The sequence below is a fragment of the Anopheles maculipalpis genome, chromosome 2RL, assembly GCF_943734695.1.
Source record: "Anopheles maculipalpis chromosome 2RL, idAnoMacuDA_375_x, whole genome shotgun sequence".
Taxonomy (NCBI): domain Eukaryota; kingdom Metazoa; phylum Arthropoda; class Insecta; order Diptera; family Culicidae; genus Anopheles; species Anopheles maculipalpis.
The window spans coordinates 91,103,927-91,119,591 of NC_064871.1; the positions used below are offsets into that span (position 1 = coordinate 91,103,927).

The window sequence follows — 15,665 nt, forward strand, 5'->3', positions numbered from 1 at the left end:
GGATCTTTAGTACCCTCAAAATTAGGACATTTTGATTTCCACTTAGTATAGTTTAGATTTATTCATACATTTACCAAAACATAAGAACAGAATAGGACGCTCTCTCTCTCTCTCTCTCTCTCTCTCTCTCTCTCTCTCTCTCTCTATCTCTCTTCTCACTGCCATTTTCTACCTATACTTGCTGTACACTCACTTCCGCCCCTTACTCTTACCACCTCCCCCGAAACCTCCCGCCGGCTTACGTTTCGGCGCTTTTTGACCGAACGATTTGCCCTTTGTTTGCTTATTTAAACCATGCTTGTTGCGCAGCTTTTCCGAGCTCATTTTCGATCCGCTCTGTTTGCGTTTGTCCAGTTTGTCCATGCGCTGCTTCTTCGACGCATCGTACCGAAGCTTCTTCACATTTTTCGCGCCCACATCCGTCAGGTCCCGCTCAAAGCGCGAGAAGTTCTTCTGCTTCTTGCGATTCTTTTTGCCACCGGCTCCTCCGGACGATTCAGCGTGATCGTTATCATCGGTGGCCTTAATGCTTGCCGGCCGATTACGTATCTTGGCCAGTTTCGCTTGCACCATAGACACCTTGCGCAGCTCGTCTAGCGCTCGTTCCCGTGCCATCTGTTTCGGGGTTTTATTTGCATCTGCGTTTGCGTTCGCATCTTTCTTCGCTTTCTTTTTATCCCCACCGGACTGCGCGCTCTGTTTCTTCATCTTTTCCTGATGGTACCGAACGGGATCGAAATCATCTTCATCCTCATCACCACGACGCTTGCGCTTTTTGGCCTTCTTTTTCTCGGCCGCTTCCTCCCCAGCCAGCCGTGTCTTCTCTTCGCGCCGTTCGTGTAACGTTTGGAACCATTCACGCGGTGGACCGTCCTGTTTGGGGGCCGGTTGTCCCTTTAGTTTGCGCTCTGCGCTGGTAAGCTGTTGTTCCGTCTGGCGTAACAGCTTTTCCGCCCGTTCTTCTGCCAGTACATGGTCAATCTCTGGCTCGAGTGCTGCCACCTTATTACGGTATTTTTCGATAATATCCAGCGGAATAATACGATTCTTTACCGAGCTGACGGCATTCTTTACAATTTCTTTCACGATTTTGCGCTCCTGTTCGCCGGCAAGCGAAACCGAAACACCCGCCTTCCCTGCACGTGCCGTACGACCGACACGATGAATGTAATGTTCCATTGTTGCCGGCATAACAAAGTTGATGACCGTTTTCACGCTGCTAATGTCCAAACCACGCGCTGCCACATCCGTCGCTACGAGGATGTCGATCTGTTCGTCCTTAAACTGTTTTAGCGATTCGAGACGCTGCGCCTGGGTAAGGTCACCGTGCAGTTCACCCGTTTTCACGCCAAGCAATCCGAGCAAAATGCGCAAACGATGCGCAGTACGCTTCGTCTGCACAAACACCATACAGTGATCGTGAAAGGTACGGCAAACCAGCGCCGCCAGTATGGCTTCCCGATCCGCTTCGCGTCCCTCGCGAATACGTATAAATTCCTGGCGCAAATTGAACGCCACCGTTTGATTATTGTTGACGAAAATTTTTACCGGCTTTTTCAGCGAAACAGCGGCCAAATCTTTCACCTCCTCCGTCATCGTGGCGGAGAACAGCATCGTCTGGCGGGTGGCGGAACAGCTGCGTATAATTTCCTTCATCTGTTCCGCAAAATATTCGTCCAGCATGCGGTCGGCTTCATCGAGAATCAGGATCTGAAAGCAGTGGCGTACGGTTAGGGTGGATCATTCAACGGTTAAAAGGTGAGTATTTTGTAAGATAGTACAATGCGTAACAGTACAATAGGGCCACTAGATTTTTAAGAATAACTTATTTTTCAACCCAGTGAAAATATGTAATTGTGAACGTAAAAATATGAAAAACGGGAGTAAGCCTTTTTTTATTCTCTGCAACTTTGCACAATATCATTTTTAACAGTCTCTTAATCTTTTACAGTTATTCTCAAAAAAAAACTAGTGGCCCCTATTGTTCATGTTATTTTAAACAGAAAGATCAGAAGTGGTAAGAAACGATCGCTCGGCAATCAGTTTCAAAAATAACCTTATTTCGTCTTAAAATCACACGCATGGTGCGGTTTATTTTTCAGAGCGCAAGGATTAATGTTCATCACAATAGTTAAACCTAGGGAATAGTAAAAAAAAACTGATGATCGAACTTAGCTTCAACTTACTTCAATTGAATCCAGCGAAAAGCTCGGCGTATTTTTGATGTGATCGATCAACCGACCGGGCGTGGCAATAACAATGTCCGGGTTCTTGCGAAGTACCGCTTCCTGTGCCTTTACGTCCAACCCACCGATTGCAATGCCAACATCCACGTTGGTAAATTGAGTCAACTGCTTGGCCACTTGGTACACCTGCGCACCAAGCTCGCGGGTCGGCACCAACACCAGCACTCGCGTGACAGCCTGGGCCAAGTTCGGTTTGTACAACAAACGCTCAAGCGTGGGCAACATATAAGCCGCCGTCTTTCCCGTTCCGGTTGCCGCACAGCCACAAATATCTCGTCCCATCAGCGCGATCGGTATGGTGGATGCCTGGATAGGCGTCGGATAGATGTACCCGAGCGCACCGATCGCTTTCATCAGTGGACGGGAAAGATCCATTTGGTAAAAGGATTGTATCTCGCCGTGTGGATTCTCTTCCATCTCCTCGAAATAGTCCTTCGTACCCTCTTCCGTGTCTTCCTTCACCTCGACAGTGGGACCACCATTTTCCGTGACCGGCTTTTTACCCTTGCGCTCCTTCACCCGCATATAATCGTGCTTTAGCTCATCATCCGATAAATCCAGCTCTTCGTTGTGCTTGACCTTGGCATCTTCATCCCCATCATCCTCATCATCATCCCTCAGTGCATCGGCATTCTCCTTCGTACGGTCCCGTATCACATTAGCGATCTTATCGTTGACCTCACCGCGGTTCTTGCGCTTCACGAAACGCATCAAATCGTCCCATGTGTCGTGGTTGTATTCCTTCACCGATGAAACAAACTGGAAACTTCCGTCGAAGTCGGTCAGCTTCTGATTTTTCAGCTTGGTCGGTTGAAACTCGATCTCCGTATCGGATTCTTCGGAGAAATCTTCCACCTCCTCATCGTCGTCGATTGTTTTTATTAGATCCAAACGGCGTGTTAGATTTTTCGTATCGGACGACCCATTCTCACCATTTACCGCAGCACCGGCAGTGGGTGCAGCAACAACAGCACTTTTGCTTTTCTCTACCACTTTCGGTGTTTTGTCTTTCTTAACTTTGACCTGATTTGTTGCTTCCGACAAGCCATTTTCACCATTCAAACTGGCAACGGGTTTGTTTTTCACAACGGCTTCCGGTTTTTTGTCTTTTTTCATTTTTTTACAGGAGCTAAAGCAGAAAATTAGAGAAGCAAACTAAAACCGCACGGTTCACGTTGATTGCTCCCGGTACGCACGCACGTGTTTACTTGTTTACAAAACGTTGGACGAATCGGCCGTCAATTGAAGTAGTGAAGTATGGCGGTATAAGCCCACTTGCTATGGTATTCAGCAATTTCCAGTTGAAAGCCGGATTGCATATCGTCCATGAATAATTAGAATCAGTACAACTTTTTCAATGATTCTGATTTACTTAACTTGCGTTGTTAGCTTATAGAAACGCGTGAACGAAGTAATAAAATATTACATTTTTTTCCTCAAAACACACATTGCAAGAAAACCTTGCTAAGCAGATTATTGTCAAGCAAACCGATAAAGTAGGAATTTATTCAAATTTTTGTACGCTTGTAAAGAGTATTGCTTCAAATTTAAACATGATGTGGAACCGATTTGAATGTTTTCTATCTGAAAATATTGCAAGGAACACCATTTACCAGCGAGATCTATGCCGAGTGGCATAAATCTCTATATTATTGGTAAATCTCGATCGAAAACGTAAACAAAACCATCTGAATAAACGTCAGCACGGTCTTCTGTCAAGCCAAATTTGACATACGCTTTTGCTACCGAAAACTGCTCGTGCGTGTATGTGTGTGCAAGTGGAATTAGCTTTTTGTCTGGTAGATTTGTCGTGAACGAAAATTAGGCTTTTCTTTTCGCAGAAGTGTTTAAAGGTAAATGGATTGCAGTTAAAAAGCAAGCGTATCACTTGGCCTAGCTGGGGTTAGTGGTTTTCTGCAGGAAGCGCATGTGAAAATAGCTAAAATTAAGTGTTAATTGGTTGTAGCTATACGAGAACGGGCAGGCAAGTGTGGTGTGTGAGTGGTGGCGATGGGTGAGATTGTTCCTGCCGTGGAGGTAGAGCAGCGTTTGTGTGGGGCGCAACTTACTACGAAACGAAATTGATTACTGTCGTCGCAACAGTGAATCCGAGCTGAATCAAACGATATAAAACAAACTTCCAAACAAAGCTTACGTTGGGCGGAACATAGCTTCTTTCTGTGCGGTGCTAATCATTCTCGCTAGAAGATACAAAGCCCGTATGTGAACATGTACAAGGAGCCGGAAGTAATCGGCAGTCCAGTTCCGTGCTTGGTTGGTGTGAAAATGGAATAACGTCCTTGATTCATCCATCATAGGGGAAAGCGGCAGTTTTGGCGTAGAGTGAAAAAGGTGATTCAAAGCGTCGACAAGTGGCAACGAATTTGTGCTAGTTTAGCAGTTGCTACAGAGGGCAGTGTAATATAAGCGATTGATGAACATACGAGAAGGAAACTAAAGGCAAGAACAACATCAACAACAGGAGCACCAAGGCAGTGTCTCTCTCTCGCGCGAGTCAACGGAAAAGTGGTTAGCTTGCTGTGTGTATACGGCGAACGATGATGTCTGGGCTATGCTGCGCGTCCATCTTTGTAGCTTCATCTCACTCTCCCCCTTTGTTGGATTCCCAAAAGAAAGAGAGACTGAGACAGTAGCGTTCTCTCTCACTTTCTGTGTGATGGATCGAGAGAGCGATAAAGGCTTTACATGTGCAAGTGTGTGTTCGTGAGATAGATGGTCTGCATGAAAGCAAAAGGAAATTACAAACCAGACGAAGAAGACGTAGGTACGTGCGCTTTCGATGGCCGCGGATACTGTTTTCTCGAGTAAAATGAGATGATGAAATAGGTGAAACAGTTTGGTTTCATGGCTTCCCCCCAAAGAAAAGCGTAGTGTGTAAAGGTGTTCTGTAGTTTCACCAGATAGTGTAGTGCGTGAATGTTTTCAAACGATTTCCTTCATCTCATCGATTTTGTCGTGTGTTTAGCTAAGATTATCATTACATTACCTTCAGAAACACACAGACACATACAAAATCGCCCATTTGTTGTGTGTTGGTATACGGCGCGACAACGCTCCCTTAGCCCTTTTTCCCGGTAGCGATAATATGGATGAGTAAATATGTGTGTGTACGTTTCCGTAGAATTGATGATTGAAGTGCAAACGAAGAAGAAACGAAAAAAAGGCTCAAAATGTGCGGTAGCGCATAACTCGAGTGCGTTTCAGTAGGTTTTCACAGTTGTTTCGCATTATCGCAATAAGAGTTTTGGTAGAAAAACAAAACATCAGTAAATTTCGAATTCGCTCCATGTGTATCGTTACGATGTAACATTACAGGAGCACTTATTTGAATGTGTGTGTGTGTGTGTGTGTGTGTGTGAATTTAGTGGTTTGTCTAGTGGGGTAACGAATGAATGATCAAATAGCATGTAAATACAAGCGCCGCTGTCGTATTTTCATAAAAGAAAAGAATGTATTTTTCTGTTCGATTTAATTTTCGGTCTTTTCTTTTCCGACAATAAATGACTGTGCGAATAAAAAGTGCTCGAATCAGCCTCGACTTATTGTGTGGTCGAAAATCGCGAAAGTCGCGGTTTGACATAACAGAATGTTTTTCAAATCAACCGTCGATGCTTTTAGCTGTGTTTGTGTGCGTGTACAATGAAGTCTTGTTAGCATCGAGTGCGTGCGTGCGTATGCATCGGTTCCTTTCACTTGTGGCGAGATGTGAACTAGAAGTGTGATCTAGTTGATAAAATAAAGCTTTGAAGGTAATAAGAAGGTCCGATTTATCAATCGGAAAATGTATCGCTTTTTGCAGTTGCTGCTTTCAATGCACCTTTATAAAGCGTGTGATAGAAAACCTTGAAACCCATTTAAAGAAACTTTCATGCTGGTGAACCCGTCTGACCCTCTCGGTTAAATTTGGTGTGTGCCGCTGTCACAAGCAGAACGAAAACGAGAAGTAAAGGAAGAAGAGGCTATATGCTGTCGAGTCGCAACCCAGCGGTTTGCTTTACATCGCTAGCTGGTCTGACTGTGTTTTTCTGTTTGCATGTGCGTGCGCGAAGAAGCGCCACAAAGCAAACCGTCCGCTAATAAGTCAGGCGAAGCAAGAATGCTCGAAACCGTGCCGAAGGAAGAGATGCTGCTGTTCCGCGTATGTTCGTGAGTGCGTGCCTGTGCGTGTGTGTGTTTATGTTTCCAATGTCTCCGCGGATTGAGATTTTCGGTTTTTGTGCTTCTTGCGTGTATGGCATGGTTTGGTAGATGGATCTTTCTTTTTCTCTTCCTGTGCGCGTGTTCTAATTCCTGTCCATGCGTATTGCATGGCTGCCGTACCATCGGAACCAGCCAGTCAGTGCGCCTGTGAGCGAATCGATAACTGGACAGTGGGTGTTTGGGTTGGAAGGTTTTATTAAAACGTTGATCGATATAGAGAAGAATTTCTTTATACGAAATATTATGCGCCGTGAACGAGGTGTAATATCAATCATTTAGTGTAAATCGACGGTGGAGCTTCAATTCGATTTTTAAATGTTTCTTCATTTTTTAGTAATACAAAAAAACGAGATGAATGTGACAGAGTGTGAAAAATGAGCTGAGAAAGTGCAAAGTGTTGTGTTTCTTATAACAGTATTCAATGGTGTTGTTGGTCCGTACAAACTCTGAATCAAAGCTTCCATTTTCGATCCAGTGGTTGTTGGTGGTAGTGTGCGTGGTTCGTGCCTGCCCTAGTTGTTGTTGAGGTGATTAGGAGGATTTCGATATCAACCCAACCCCCCAATAACATACAGACACAACATGGGTAAAAGGAATGCAGCGGCCGCAATCGTTGACGCCGACCGGTTGCAACAGTTCGAGACGCCACCAAAGCGCATCAAACATCACCATGGTCCGGGATCAGCAACAGACACAGCACCGGTGGCAACAACAGACTCATCACCGGCCATTGCTTTCGAACCGTCCTCACCCAACATCAGTGCGAGTGAGTTCGAGCTCAGCAAAGAGTTTGTGGACGGAACGTTGCTGATGGATCTGACGCTAAAACAGTGGCGTATCGGTAAACCCATCGGTATGTGGAAATGAACCAACATTTTGTATTGTCTTCTGTGTAACATTGAGTTTTGTTTTTTAGGGAAAGGAAGCTTCGGTGAAATATTTCTTGCATCGGATGACATCAACACCCCCGTGACGAGCGAGAATGCAAAGTATGTGGTGAAAATTGAACCCCATTCTAATGGGCCACTGTTCGTCGAGATACACTGTTTGCTCAACACCGCTAAACGAACGGGTAAGTTTACTAAGTTGATGCACACAAAATAAGACGTGACGTAAATGCATAGGTAGTTTTTTCGGAGAGAATAGTGTGTAATTCCATATCATTTGTTGAGTGTCTTATTGCAAATGGTGCGTTTTGTACCATTCATTTCGTACAGTGAGCAGTAATTTTATTACTTTTCCTGAAGCGTTGTGTGCACTTCGAACAATAAACAAACTGCTGTGAGAGTGTATGTGCTGTTGCAAATTCGTATTAACCGCCGCATAAAATGTAAACAAATGTACAAACACCACGATCGGAAAGCCCCTGCAAAGCAATCAAGCACAGCATCTGAAGCTGTCAAGTGAATCAGCTGTTTGTAAACAGACCGATATTGGAAGCGAAATCAGCCGGTAAACGGTCTAGCATTTCGTGCAGTTCGAGCAGTTTTTAGGCATTTTTTTACGCATACCACAGCGTGTGTTTATTTATGGGTGCTGATTGTGATAATTAGATTTGTATTTGGGTTATTTACCGGTTTCTTTTAATTAAAAACATAAAAAACATTAAGTACATGACGTTTAGCATAAATCTTTGATTTTATGATCCGTTAGGCGCCTGGCCACGGAAAATTTCAAACTGTTAAAAGCGATGCAAAACTTGTCCATGGCTTTGATTTGTAATAAATTACTTCATAAATGTATTATAATTGATGACATATTTAATGAAATTGTTTTAATTTGTTTCTTTCAGAAACCAACGTCATCCCACCGGGCATGCCCGAATACATTGCATCCGGATCACATTTGTTCGGCGACGTGCGCTACCGTTTTCTCATTCTCAAACGGTACCAGCGCGATCTGCACTCGCTAATCAAGAATAAACGGGTCAATCCGAAAAGCATTCCTGTGATCGCCTGCCAAATACTGGACGTGCTGGAACACCTGCACGATCAGGGCTATGTGCATTCGGACATAAAGGCAGAAAATTTGATGATTGGAACGGTGGAGGAGGTAGCGACATTAAATGGTCAGAACGGTATGGACGATAATCCGCACCATCGAACGAATGGTGTTGTAACACTGCCAGAAGGGAAAGCGTCTAGACGTGGTAAAAAAGCGTCAGCCGAGCTGCTGATCAACGGCGGTGGTGCAGCAACTGTGCAAGAAAATGGTCTGTATTACCACCAAGAGCAGGAAATGTGTACACGCGGCCGTAATCTGCGCCCACTAAAAACGGTCACCTATCGTGACCTGAGCGATGAAGATGAACGTTCCGGTAGTGCTGGTGGCAGTACGGCTGCTGCTGTCGCTTCCCGTTCGAGGGCTAATTTGCCAAAAAGACGGGGTCGGAAGCGGAAAGAAGACTCTTCGTTTAGTTGCTCCATCTCACCGCGACGCTCGGGATACGAAGAGCTGAAAGCTGCCACCGAAGAAGCACATTGGCAAGAACTGAAACGTGCCGCGCTACCGAAGGCTCCGGTAGAAGTTCAAATGCCGGCAGAAGAACGGATACACTTGATAGATTTTGGCCTGGCGTCGAAATTTGTCGATTCAACTGACCGCCACCGACCGTTCTGTATGGATCAGCGTCGAGCGCACGATGGTACACTGGAGTTTACCTCGCGGGACGCACACATGGGAGCGCATGCCCGGCGCAGCGATTTGGAGTGTCTTGGGTATAATCTGGTGTACTGGAGCCGTGGGTTCCTGCCCTGGAAAGACGAGAAGTTGCTCAACCAGCCGGAGCAGGTGCACCGGATGAAGGAGTACTTTATGATCGATGTGCGGGAAATGTTGCGCCTGATCTACGGGGACGACTGTCCGGCATATCTTGGCGAGTTTCTGGCGTACGTTGGAAAGCTGACGTATGACGAGCGGCCCGACTATCAGTACTGTAAGTCGTTGTTTTATAAGGAGCTGAAACGGTTAGGCTGTCCAGTGAGTCGAGCGCAACCGCTGCGGTTGGATGTGAATGCGATCGTACAGTTCAGTGAACCGTTGACGGCACAGGACGAGGCGGAAATAACGAACAAAATTAACCATGTCAAATCGCTGATGAAGCTGGGCGCACTGATCCCGTACCGTGAGAGTACACTGCACAGTAAGGCATCTTCACCGAAAAATCTTCGCTCCAAGCGCAGCGATGCCAATGGTAGGAACTCACTTGCATTGGCTGCCAGCACCACCACCACCCCCACCACCACCACGGTGACAGACGGTGGAGCAGCGGCGACAGTAGCTGCATCGGTTCCAAACGCTACCACAACGGTTTGTACGCGCAAGAAAGAGAAACAATTTTCATGTGAAGAAATTTTTGCCACCGATGCCGATCAGATAGCGCGCGATCGGGCCGAGAAAGAATTTTTGCGTGCAGAAAAGATGGAGGAAACCGTGATTCGTTACACGGGCAAGCCGACGTACGCTATACAGGAGCTGTTGGAACGAAAGTCACGCGGCCACAGCCTCGGTGGTGGTTTGGAGTACACAGAAAGCGAGGGCTACATCAAGGGTTACACTAAACCGATGATGGACATACTGCGCAAACGGCAATCGCAACTTTTCCTTCAGATCGCAGAAATGAACACAACAGCGGACAAGAGCGCTGAAGCGAGCAGGACGAAAGGTTTGCTGAATGGTGACAGCAAGAAGAAGGGGTCGATGCCGAGTGACAGTGAAAATGCTCCTATGGAGCAGGATAGTGATGATGCAGTAGCAGAGGAGAATGAGGAGGAAGTTGAGGAGGAGGAGGAAGAGGAGGGTGAGGATGAGGAAGAGGAAGAGGAAGCGGATGAGGAGGTTGAGGAAGTTGAAGAAGGAACGGCCACTCCGCAGGGTAATGATTTGGAGGACGACGAAGATGACGTTAGTGTGAAATTATCGAAATATGAGCAGGACGACGATTTTGAGCTCGCGTCAGACGATGAAGATGAGGAAGATTTGGTGGAGGACGACGAAAAAGACGGTGCAAGTGAAGAGATAGAGGATGAGGAAGTAGAAGACTACGAAGAAGAGGAAGAGGATGAAGAGGAGGAAGAGGAGGAAGAGGATGAAGAAGAGGAAGAGGAGCAAACAGTCACCCAGAACGGTTATGGATCGCGGGAATCGTCAGCGTACCGTCGTCGTCGCAAAACGGTCAGCAAAAGTCGCAGCAAAAAGGAAGATACGGACAGTGACTTCATCAACGATGGTGGCTGTGAGATGGAAGAGGCTGCAACTTACCACAGTAACCTACCGGATGAAGGAGTGGACGAGGAGGAGGAGGACAACGTTGAAGGGGATGAAGAAGATCAGCAGGATAGTGATTTTAACGATCAAGATAGTACGGCCACTGGAAGTGATGTGGTGATGGCACCGAAACAGAAAAGACGTGTCGATAAACCACCCCCCCGTAGTGATGGGCCGCATGCACAGAAGTCACACGCGACCTTTGCCGATCGAAAAGCAGATAAAGGGCGACACCGCCGTGGTGATAAAAATGGTAGCAAAAAGTCACTCAGAAGGAACCATGACGAGCACGAGGAAGAAGCGACTGATGATGATGACCATCGTCATCGTGCCACCGCTAAGCAACGGTCACAAAGGCATCGGAAAAAATCGCGACACCAAGTGTTGGACGATGGTGATGGAGATAATGCACGGGCAGAACTGGACGATGGACGGGAAACGGTGCGAAAGCAACAGAACCATCATCATCACTATAATAACAACAACCACTGCAACAGCAAGGCGTACTATGGCGATGTGGACGATTCGTCGCATGATATGGCACCACCACCACCAAGCACTGATAGATTGACCGATAGGAATGCGTCCATGTATCGGTACGTGAAGCGGCGCAAGTCTGGACTGCGGGAACGCATCCGTCCAACCGATCGTGGTACTGACTATGCGGACAATATGCAGCGCAAGCGTAAAGCGGCACTACAAAACAAGCGACGCCGTGAGTCGGCCGCGTTACATGGTCAGTTAGATTCGACGGCAGTTCCAATGGCCGGGGAGGATGATTATTCGTGCAGCAGTAGCGGTAGCAGTAGCAGTAGTAGTGCGAGCAGTAGAAGCAGTTCCTCGTTATGTACCAGCAACCGAATCCGAGCGATATCACAATCTTCCTCGGCAGCATCACTCGATTCAGGTTCGATTGTTGTTTCGATTCCGACGAAGGCGCGACATGGAAGAAAACGGAAGCAAGTATCGGCAGTGTCGTCGCGCGATAGTAGCGGAACACGTCAGTCTTCTGCAAAATGCCGTACGACCGTAGAAAAAACAACCGGCCGGCCACGCAAACGTACCAATGTGACAGACAATGACACCGGCCACTCGAATAGCCACTGGAGTCCGCCAAATTCTACCGCTACGTCACGCGCGTCATCCGTATCTGCTTCCGGCCATCATGGAGCCGCACAAGAGTATGGAATGAATCTTCCGAAAAGGTTAGCAACCTTACCCGAGCATCACCACCAACATCATCATCATCAGAATGATGATTTTATCGACGAGGACGATGGGGATGATACACGGGATGTTGACTATTCGCCTATCAGCACGCGTAGACGGCGTAAAGCGACGGCTGGTGGTACGGAAGCTCTGAATGGTGGTACCATTTCCCGGAAAGCTAGCTCCTCGACGGCCATTCGCAAGCGGAATGATTCGAAAGGTACGTTACGTAGTGTTTGATCGTGTTTTTTTTACTGTTACGGAAAGGTTAACAAGCAATCAACTGCGGGGTGTTCTATGAAAGCTTAAGTTAGTAAGCTGAAATTCTTAGCCACCCTGACGTCACACATTCGGATTTTTCTTGATTCTTGCTAGTGGCTTAAGTCGTCATAGACACCGCTGATTTTCTAACAGCAATTTATTATGAAGCTCAAGTCGTTACTTTAGGAGTAGGGCCTTGACCATAATTTGACTACTGTTTGGTTTGATTTGGATTTTAGTGTTGGTTTTTTATACCTTTTTTCACCCCTTTTTACTAACAACGTCGTTAACAATAATTGTCGAGCAAAATTGCGTGTAACAAAGGAACTCATTGTGTATCTTTTTGCCTTTTTTAAATTGTGTTTCTTTAATACTTCTTATTGGAAGAGCATTACTATAACGGGTAGCTTTTGTTGGATTGTTTTGCACTTAATAATAGTTATATTTTTGGTACTCTTTCCTCTTTTTAATTTTAACTTATTCACTGATTTTTTGTCTCTTTTTTATCTTTTCTTTTCATTTCTCGTCCATTTGTTTTCTACTTTTTTTTCGATACCTCCTTGTTGGTGGACTGCTTTCCCATTGGCATTCCCATGTTTTTTTGTGCATTCGATTTTTCTTTCTCGTGATCTCTTTATCACTCGATCTCCCTCCCCCTCTCTAGGATCATTTTCATTGATCTAAATTGATCAAGATAGTTCCTTTATGGAAACAAGAGAAAAGGACTTTTGCTCCATGTTCTCTGTTGGTTGGTTCGTGATTAATTAGTATTGTACAAGATTATAGTGTTTTTTTTTAAATCGTGAATAATGTTCTACTGCATTGATTTTTAAAAATTGTCTTTAGAGTTATGTTTACCCACTTTAAGCTCCTCTGTGGATAGGAAAAGACTGTTTAAGCGTAAAATAAATGTAAACATCCAATCGAATTAAGTTAATAGTCAATAGGCGTACATAGTTAGGCTTGCATATAGAGAGTAAACTAGTTAAACATGTGTGTAGAACGATGTGTGATGTTCAAACAGTAGAAGGGAACTGATCGAAAGGGAGACCAATTGTACTACTCTGTACCCGTCGTAATGGAAGGAAGAAGGAAGGGGAAGGAAGAAGGGGATGGACACGAAGGAAGGGGATGGACACGAATGTGTTTCAATTTATAATGCTTTATTCTATTGTTGTTGTTCCGCATTGCATGGTGTACAGGTGTGATTGTCAAAGGTACAGGTTCTGCGGCACCGCCACCATCGTTAGCATCTAGTTCGGCAGTGAACGACATAGGTGGCATAAGTCTTCCACGAGCGTATGGATCTTCTTCGTCTGTTCCGCGAAGACTGGAACACATTCAACCACCACCACCAGCACCGGTTGCTGCTGCCGCCGCTCTCATACACCATCATCATCAGCAACGGATCCGCCGTCCGCAACATCACATCGCTTATCCGAACTACTATCGGGTGAACGATCAGCATCATCTTCCCTCAACGATGCTGGTACGAACGTATAGTCGCGGATAGTATGGTGTTACCGGTCAATCGGTCGTGTACGACTAACAGAACTGTGCAAGCAATGCACAATACGTATTTCTGTTTCGTTATGGAACGATAGTGGAAACATTTTAATAGTGTATACAACTGTAAATATTTAGCAATTAATCAATATACACACACTGTCCTATTATCTGTAGAATGCTTGCAACGTAAAATTAAAATATGCGTTGTGCAAGGAGGCGTAGAATAGTGGGCATAGACGAAAATGCTATGGTAAGACACGAAGAAAAAAAATCAATTGATATCTTGCATCTGTGCTCCGCCGTCTACCTTTGGAGCGTTGTTTCTCTCCGTCTGTTTTAGAATTTGCCTTTTTGAACATAAAATGCGACGCATTTTACCGTCGTCACGTTTCCGTAGCCTTCCATTCCAGGCTGAAAGGAAGAATCATTTGTATTTATTCTGGTTCTGCAAGAAGAACAAAATCCAAGGCCGAGAACCTTTTTGTTGAAATCGAAAAAAACATGCCTTACGTGTGTGTGTGCGGTTGAGCATTTTATTGTGTTGTTCTGTTTGAAATGGATCTTAAATAATCGTTCTGTTTTATCGGTTCTCTGTTCTATCGATCGACTGCAAATCAGAAATCAGATTGATGCTTTTAAGGAAGAAACTTATCATACTTTACGTGGATGAAACACACCGCCCGACGTTCGAACCAGTGATCGATTAAATAATCCTGTATGTGCAGTTAAAAATTAAATTGATGTTGTTAATTAGTACGCGCACGTGTCTGTGTGTATGTGGAAATGAATGGACAACAAAAATGAAAAATGGCAAACGTTAGGTTGCTGTTTAATCTCTCCTTCAAATGTTCTCCATGTTCCATATTGAATACACACAAAAAGTGTACGTATGGGACGAATTCATAATCCAAACATCGATTGGCTGCTCCGCTCAGTAGTATGCAGGGCAGTAGTAGTGCATAACATAATATAAAGGTTATCGTTAATTAAAATATCGTTACTCGAAAAAGAAAAGGCTGAGCACCTATTATTGGGTGTTGTGGTACAATTTGCATGTGATTGGCCATCTATTAAGTATGAAAGTATCGTGTACATGCGAGATAAAACAAGAATCAATGCATACAAATTATCAATCAACTCTCAATGATGGTAAAGTCGTGTTGTTTTTCTTCTTTACTTCCTCTCACGCGTTAGGGTAAAGCAAACTGCCACCAAACATTTAAAAACTTGTGGCCGCAAAAGGGGAAAGGATACACAGTAGACAAATCAACCTTTGACAACAAGAAAAGAGATACATAAAGAAAGTATTCAACCTTAAACATTGCGATAACATTTTCTCCCCACCCCGTGTAGTATGAAATAAAATATTCTTGTGGGTAAATAATCAAACAGAACCGCTAGATGGAGGGATGGTTTTGTGAGCATAGTGCAGTAGTGTGGGCTAACAACAATAATGTTCTTTCCTGCAAGCGGGAAGAAAATGTGTGAAAATATAATAACTATTATGTATACATAGTATGATAGCGTAGGAAAAGGCAAACAAAATAATAAAAAAAGCTACTAAAAATAAATACGCAGCAGCAAATTTCGACAGTAAAAATAATATACTTTATCGATATACAGCAGCAACAAAACCACAACACTACTATTTCGTAGCACCCTAGCATATATTGCGCGAATGTTTTACGATATGGGTAAATAAAATTACAGTAAAAATTTAAACGGTTTGTAGTTGTTGATTTTTTCTTTGTAGGGTAACTGTAGCAGTTTTCGACAGGTCTTCTTGTGAGATTTCTGAGCCGTCAAAACTTGGTCGCTAAGCAAGAGTAGGAAAGAATTTTAAACGTGTGTTTTTTTTAAATTAATTACATCTTTTAAAGTGCTTTAAACCTTGTAATTACAATATCGAAAATAGGAACACAGTCTGCCGAAAATAGGAGCAAAATCTATGCT

General features: G+C 44.6%; 4 protein-coding genes across 5 annotated transcripts in view; 2 read left to right on the forward strand and 2 right to left on the reverse strand.

Moving 5' to 3' along the window:
* The window catches only part of LOC126568629 (protein anon-73B1), a 793,767-nt gene that overhangs the window by 533,233 nt on the left and 244,869 nt on the right, over positions 1 to 15,665 (reverse strand). The gene's annotated exons all lie outside the window — the stretch shown is intronic.
* Positions 1 to 15,665, forward strand: part of LOC126568418 (uncharacterized) — a 366,923-nt gene that overhangs the window by 88,295 nt on the left and 262,963 nt on the right. The window lies entirely within an intron of this gene.
* LOC126567630 (probable ATP-dependent RNA helicase DDX27) lies at positions 190 to 3,362 on the reverse strand. Its single transcript, XM_050223849.1, has 2 exons — positions 2,187 to 3,362; positions 190 to 1,710 (listed from the first exon to the last, which is right to left on the reverse strand). Exons 1-2 carry the CDS (start codon positions 3,360 to 3,362, stop codon positions 190 to 192), a joined length of 2,697 nt encoding a protein of 898 aa, XP_050079806.1.
* LOC126567760 (uncharacterized) lies at positions 6,989 to 13,716 on the forward strand. The gene is made up of 4 exons (XM_050224042.1): positions 6,989 to 7,320; positions 7,384 to 7,539; positions 8,260 to 12,174; positions 13,406 to 13,716. The coding sequence occupies exons 1-4, from the start codon at positions 7,050 to 7,052 to the stop codon at positions 13,714 to 13,716; spliced, it is 4,653 nt and encodes a 1,550-aa protein (XP_050079999.1). The 5' UTR covers positions 6,989 to 7,049.

Excerpts from the sequence above, each read along its gene's own strand:
- LOC126567630 (XM_050223849.1), bottom strand. The coding sequence starts at position 3,362 with ATGAAAAAAGACAAAAAACCGGAAGCCGTTGTGAAAAACAAACCCGTT. Across the intron at positions 1,711-2,186 it reads TTTCGCTGGATTCAATTGAA|ATCCTGATTCTCGATGAAGC; the intron begins GTAAGTTGAAGC and ends CACTGCTTTCAG.
- LOC126567760 (XM_050224042.1), top strand. The coding sequence starts at position 7,050 with ATGGGTAAAAGGAATGCAGCGGCCGCAATCGTTGACGCCGACCGGTTG. Across the intron at positions 7,540-8,259 it reads CAACACCGCTAAACGAACGG|AAACCAACGTCATCCCACCG; the intron begins GTAAGTTTACTA and ends TGTTTCTTTCAG. Across the intron at positions 12,175-13,405 it reads TTCGAAAGGTACGTTACGTA|GTGTGATTGTCAAAGGTACA; the intron begins GTGTTTGATCGT and ends CATGGTGTACAG.